General features: G+C 36.7%; 2 protein-coding genes across 2 annotated transcripts; both read left to right on the top strand.

Moving 5' to 3' along the window:
- Window positions 1-2258: 2258 nt before the first annotated feature.
- Window positions 2259-3215, top strand: LOC126735659 (uncharacterized). The gene has a single exon (XM_050439727.1). The coding sequence runs from the start codon at window positions 2259-2261 to the stop codon at window positions 3213-3215; it is 957 nt and encodes a 318-aa protein (XP_050295684.1).
- Window positions 3216-3993: 778 nt separating this feature from the next.
- On the top strand, window positions 3994-5528 carry LOC126735658 (uncharacterized). The gene is made up of 2 exons (XM_050439725.1): window positions 3994-4126; window positions 4993-5528. Exons 1-2 carry the CDS (start codon window positions 3994-3996, stop codon window positions 5526-5528), a joined length of 669 nt encoding a protein of 222 aa, XP_050295682.1.
- Window positions 5529-6822: the final 1294 nt, after the last annotated feature.

The raw sequence follows: 6822 nt of genomic DNA, 5'->3' as shown, positions 1-6822 counted from the left end.
GATGAGCTTGGGATATCGTTCAAATACCCTTTAAAAAATCTCCATCCTTACTTGGTGACTCATCATTCATGGCTAAGAAACAATTTTTTTCCGTTGAAAGGCAATTGCACAAAGATCCAAAAATAAAAAAACTTTATATAGATTTTATGTATGATTATATTTTATGATTTTATTTTTATTTTATTATTTTTTGTATGTATGGGACATATGTCATTGGATGAGAGTAATGACTCATCTGAACCCTCCTATTTTCTACCACACCATGGTGTGTTGAACGAGAACAGCTCAACTACAAGGTTGAGAGTGGTTTTTAATGGGTCTGCACCCACAGATAATGGTGTTTCTCTAAACGAGTTGCAATATACTGGTCCTAATTTGCAGGATGACCCTATAGCCATACTTCTTCGTTTTAGAATTCCAAATGTTGTTGTTTGTGCAGATATTGCGAAAATGTATCGCATGATATTGGTAGAACCTGAGCAAAGATCTCTGCAAAAAATTTATTGGCGCTCAGACACTACTGACGATTTAGGGGTATACAAGTTGAATACTGTGACCTATGGAACGACATCTACGGCATTCTTGGCAATACGCTGTTTGAAGCAGCTGGGTTTTGAGTTTGAGGAACAATATCCTGAGTCTTCGAACATCATATTTCATAATTTTTTTGTGGATGATTTGCTTTTTGGAGCCGACACTATTGAAAAGGCTGCTCTGCTCAGCAACCAAATTTGTTCTATTCTAAAAACTGGCTGTTTTGAGTTGAGAAAATGGTTGTCCAATGTCCCTGAGGTATTGAATCTTATTGAAGATGCAACTCCAGTGCTTGTTAATGATGACCTTTCGTTCGGGGATAAGACAGTAAATAAAACTCTTGGGCTGTTTTGGTCTGTCCAGGAAGATAATCTTATGTATCGTATATGTTAACCTTTGAACGATAAAATTACCAAAATTAGCAATACTTTCAACTGTTGCCAGAATTTATGACCCCTTAGGTCTGGTATCCCCTTGTACGACCCTGGCAAAAATAATTTTCAAAAGCTGTGGTGTGAAAAAATAAGATGGGACGATTCACTCCCTCTTAATATTCATTCTTTATGGCAAAGATTAAGTAATCAATTAGTTTATCTTAACGAGCTTTTAACACCCAGACAAATGGTTTGTCATGACCCTGTCTTAGTTGAATTGCATGGCTTCTGTGACAGTTCAATAGAAGCCTATGGCGCCTGCCTTTACTTAAGGTCAGCTAATTCTGATGGCATTTTTCAAGTTTCCCTAGTATGTGCTAAATCCAAGGTGGCCCCTTTAAAGGTAGTAAGTATTCCCAGGTTGGAATTACGTGGCGCTTTTGTTTTGGCAGAGCTAGTGGATATTTTTAAACAATTTGTTGATATACAGATCAACAAAACCTATCTATGGACTGATTCATCCGTGGTGATTAGTTGGTTGTCACAATCCCCTCATAACATGCAAACTTTTGTAGGAAATAGAGTGTCCAAGATCCAATCATTGACCTCAGAAGGTGATTGGCATCACGTTAACTCTATTTACAACCCTGCTGATATTTTATCCAGGGGTATGTATCCTGAATCTTTATTAAAGTGCGAGAATTGGTGGCATGGGCCAAAATGGCTAGTTTCAGATTCATCTGAATGGCCAAAGTCATCTTTTCAGATGGATATCTTACCTGAAATGAAAAAGCAGGTTAATACTAGTCAGACAGTTCCCGATATTTTTCCCATGGACAGATTTTTGAATTTTTGTCGTCTGCAACGTTCCATGGCATATATTTGGCGTTTTTATTCTAATTGCAAAGTGGCTAAAGGTCTACGCAGCAATGGTCCTCTTACAGCTGAGGAGTTACATCATCAGCTGAAATTTTGCTTAAAATTTCGCAAAAACAATCATTTGCCACGGAGTATTCTGTTTTGTCGAAAAATGAGTACATACGTAAGAGACCTCTTAGCACCTTAAACCCCTTTATCGACTCCTAAGGTATACTCAGGGTGGGAGGAAGGCTAAAATTATCTCAACTGGACTTTGCTAAAAAACATCCTGCTGTAATATCCTGTAAGCACCTTTTTGCCAAGTTGCTTTTTCAAAATGAGCATAAACATCTCTTACATGCTGGGCCTCAGCAGTTATTAGCCTCCTTACGTGAGCATTATTGGCCACTTGGTGGACGGAACCTTGCAAGGCAAGTAGTACGTAATTGTATTAGATGCTTTAGGGTAAAACCTAGATCAGCATGTCAAATTATGGGTGATCACCCACAAGATCGTGTAACCCCTTCACCTCCCTTTTATGCAACCGGTGTGGATTATGCGGGACCCATAAATCTTAAAACAAAAAAGGGCAGAGGTGCAAAAATAATTAAGTCATATATATGTGTTTTTATATGCCTTTCCACCCGCGCGATTCATTTAGAAATTGTGTCAGAGCTAACCACATCTGCATTCATAGCAACTTTTAGAAGGTTTGTTTCACGAAGAGGCAAGCCATCTATTGTACGGTCTGATAATGGATCAAATTTTGTTGGTGCCAAGTCTGAACTTAAAGAACTTGGCAATCTTTTACAGAATCAAGCTTCTTATTTAAAAGAAGTATTTGAAAATAATGGAATACGCTGGCAGTTCATCCCTCCTAGGTCTCCCAATTTTGGTGGCATTTGGAAAGCAGGAGTGAAGTCTTGCAAATACCATCTTAAAAGAATTATGGGAAATGCATCCCTCACGTTTGAAGATTTGTATACGTTAATAACCCAAAATGAGGCCACCCTAAACTCTCGCCCATTAGTGCCTATTTTCTCAGATCCCAGTGATTTTGATTTGCTTACTCCCGGACATTTTTTGATCGGGAGACGTTTGACTGCGCTACCTGATCCAAGTCTTCTGGACTTGAATGAAAACCGACTATCCAAGTTTCAACACCTACAAAGGCTCTATCAACAGTTTTGGGCCAGATGGTCTAAGGAGTACGTCGTCCTACTGCAGCAAAGGTGGAAATGGAAGAATCCAGAAAAGAACTTGGAGGTTGGTGAGTTGGTGCTTGTGCGCGATGACAATCTTCCCCCTCTAAATTGGAAGCTGGGTCGAGTATTAACATTGCATCCCGGACTTGATGGAAAATGTCGTGTTGTGTCACTTAAAACAAATAAGGGTGTAATAAAAAGGGCTATTACCAAACTTTGTGCTTTGCCCTTATCAGATAATTAACTTTAAGTGTTTGTTACATGCTATTTTGGTAACTGTAGGTTAGGTTTAAGCTGAGCATATAAGACTTTATTTTATAAATTTTTTTGAAAGGTAGAACCTTTCAAGGTGGGGGGTATATGTAAAATATCATTAGGTTTTTTATCTGTATAATCATCCATAACCATTATTATATCAATCTGGCAACTTTGACTGCGTAACCAGTACGTAACTCTTGTCGCGCCAACTCTGTGCCGCCGCTACCGCCACGCCGCGCCGCTTTAAGAAGTTACTCTCGCCAGGACGTGTGTGTGGGGGGGGGGGGGGGGGGGTAACAAAGAGAAAAATTGCGTGTTCTCTTCCGTAAAATAAATTCGTTTTTATGGAATGTTAGTGTTTTAATGCAAATAAAACGTACGAAAAATTGCTAAAACTCGGAAATACCCGATAAACCAAGAAAAACGATAACGATCGCTATAAATTTTAACCACTTTATTTTCTTTCCTAAGCACTTCTTTATAGACTGCTTTATTTGCTGGGGATAACGAAATATGTATAATTAATTACTTATATATTATGACTAATTAGAAAAGAAAGATTTTTTTATAAAAAAAAATTGATAATGCGTGGCGAAGTCCCTGTATGAAGAAATTGTTTGTATAATCACAACTTCTAATTCAGTTACAGATATGCCATTTATTAAGTTATGGATAATTATTGCCTTAGTTTTACAATTACATTTAGTATTTTTGGTTAATTCTTTATTGCTTTGCCCACAAATTAACTAGGAAAATAATTAGAAATGGACGAAGAATTGCTAATATCATTAGTGTCCCAGTATAAGGAACTGTACGACACGGGAGATGCGAGGTACCACGACGAAGAGAGGAGAAACAATATACCGCAAGAAATTGCAGATTTAATGAAATTAAGGGGTAAGTACATAGGTATTTCAGACGCATTTATTTACCTAATTAAATAATAATATGTCAGATACATATATGTAAAATAGACGGTAGCGAAGTATATATTATTCGTTATGACGAAATCCTCGTCTTACGACCTGTAATTGCCAAGGTAGTGATCCGAAATTCGATACAAAATATTGTTTAAACTTGTCCCGAATAGTGACCCATCGTGCTCGGCTTAGCCTATAATTAGACACTTTCTTCTCTTCAGAGGCTAAAGTCTGGTTACCAGGATATGGTCTCATTAAATGCCTTCCCAAAGGAAATGCTGCATCTCCAATGATAACATGAGGCATAGCATCTTCAGTGCCAGGATGTGGTTTGTTATGAGGAATGTTCAGTCTGTTCTCTGCTAGCGCTTTTCCGAAATTGGAATTCGAAAAGATATTTCCATCGGAGTTTTTCCCTAGGCCGCCAATGTCGACCACCAGAAATTTATAATCGGCGCCTACCAAAGCTAATTATAACAACACAAAATGTTTTTTTATAGCCAAAGTATTTCGATCCACTTTTTGCGGGACATTCTATAACAACTTGTTTCCCGTCTAACGCACCCATACAGTTGGAAAAATTCCATTTATTTCAAAACTGACAAGCTATTGTTTCCCATTGTTCTTCCGAAGGTGTGTCAATTTTCATTCTCGGCCATATTGCTGTACAAGTTACGTAGACTATAGCTCTTACAGTCTTTTCTCCTAAACGAAAACTGAAAGCAAGTGATCGAAAAGAGTTGCCAGTCGCCAAAAACCTGAAAAAGAATTTAATTATTAGTGTTTATACCCGCAAAAAAATGAATATTGTTTATCTAATATATCCATACATTTTCTTTTCAGCATCCGAATATCGGGACCGCTGGAAAAGGCTAAGAGACAACTTTAGGCGCGCAAAAAATTTACGAAAAACCAAGAGTGGACAAGCCGCTACAAAGAATAAGCCTATTAAATATGAGAAAGAAATGCAATTTCTAACTTGTTATTTGGAAACTCAGGAAAAATGTTTAACAAACATTTCGAGACAGTCGAGTGATGATGAAGAAGGTGTGCTTGATAACATGTCGCCACCATCTACACCAGGGTCCCAATGCCAAATGAGTTCCAATTCAACTGCTTCATGTTCAAAAAAAAAGAAAGTACAGGACGAATATGGCCAGTCCTCAACCTCGGCAAAAACACTGTTTCAGTCCTATATTAAGAAAAAGTATGACCAACCTCGCCAAGAACCTGACACAGTTGTTGACTTTTTTACTAATTTGGGGCGTACAGTGAAAACTTTTCCTGAAGACATCCAAATTCGTGTGAAAGGTTCCATCTTTAAAATTATAAATGACGCTGAATTGGAAATGTATATGTATATATTTAAATGTATGTAAACAATATTTTAATCGTCCTACTGTGCGGAGCCATTATCAAGAACCAGTCCGAATGCCAGTGTTACAGACAGGTCAAATTGCAACGACTGGATCAAATACTATGGTCCAAACCAATGAACTTAGTTATTCGTTAGGATCGCAAGTTTATTCTCCAGTTTCACCTAGACAATCCTCACCAGTCCGCACAAGCTGGACCAGCTGATCACGCAAACAAGACATATATGCGAGAATTTCTAACGTTGATGTAAGTAGACTAAAAACTTAATATATTTATATAGAAATTAGAATAAAATGTAGTAAGTATAAAAAATATGAATTTAAGTTTATCATCGCACAAATTATAGTTTTTGATTTCATGCCGTGAAACATTAAAAAATGAGCTATGATCACTTTGCATAAAATTATTCTGAAGCATGTTTCTTAATAAGAATACTACTTACCTGAGACAAACAACCAGTCGTTCATATGGCTCTACTGGTACTCTAAATTTAGATTTTTGTTTTATAAGGTCGTTATTTAAAATATGCAGTAATTCTTCAAATTTTTCTTCTGACATACGAAAATATTTAAAAAAATGTGTAAGGTCTTTTTTCAAATCTGGAATTAAATGGTGAAATTCTCCGTATAGTTTTCTTTGCCTGCATATATCGTAAATCCAGATTTTATGTTTACGTTTCTTTTTTTCCGTTTTTTCTTCCTCTTCCAGCAATATTTGAAACAGGAACCACTCTTCATCAGACGTATCTATTTCCATTTCCGGAAGTTTTTTATCAGTTCATTGATTAAAATAACTCAAATTTCAATAGTGTCGAAAACGCTCGTCCCACCCCATCTACAATAAACACAAAAACGACTAAACTGAAACTGGCTAAACATACAGTATACCTAAAAATATCCGTCTTGCTACGTCTATAGTGAACGCAGTTGCAAGAAATGTGACCCGGTCCGCCCCGCCACGATCCGTCTGAAGTGGACGCTAGCCTTAAATGAACAAGCTTTTAAGAAATTTTCTTTTCCCACTCTATTAACTAGATCATTTTCTCTTTAACTTAGTGCTTTGAATATGAATTTCTGTTACATGTTAATAGGACTATTATTAAGATCAAAGGGTTAAAAAAAATCCTACTTTTTAATATAACGAATAATATAAAGGTTTTGTATTATTTTAGCTCTACTCAAGGCACTTCATATCGTAAATAATAATACGATATTGTTATTGCTAAAATATCTTCTTTTTATCAGAATTTAGTCAGGATAGTTAAGGATCCACTTATAAATTGTACGGTTGTTTTAA

The sequence above is a fragment of the Anthonomus grandis genome, chromosome 4, assembly GCF_022605725.1.
Source record: "Anthonomus grandis grandis chromosome 4, icAntGran1.3, whole genome shotgun sequence".
NCBI classification, from domain to species: domain Eukaryota; kingdom Metazoa; phylum Arthropoda; class Insecta; order Coleoptera; family Curculionidae; genus Anthonomus; species Anthonomus grandis.
The sequence above is the reverse complement of the archived record's forward strand: the minus strand, read 5'-3'. Positions and strand labels throughout refer to the sequence as shown.

What these genes read in the sequence shown, in the direction of transcription:
- LOC126735658 (XM_050439725.1), top strand. Translation starts at nt 3,994, where the DNA reads ATGGACGAAGAATTGCTAATATCATTAGTGTCCCAGTATAAGGAACTG. An exon ending in AGATTTAATGAAATTAAGGG is followed by an intron (nt 4,127 to 4,992) that starts GTAAGTACATAG and finishes TTTTCTTTTCAG; the next exon opens with CATCCGAATATCGGGACCGC.
- LOC126735659 (XM_050439727.1), top strand. Translation starts at nt 2,259, where the DNA reads ATGGGTGATCACCCACAAGATCGTGTAACCCCTTCACCTCCCTTTTAT.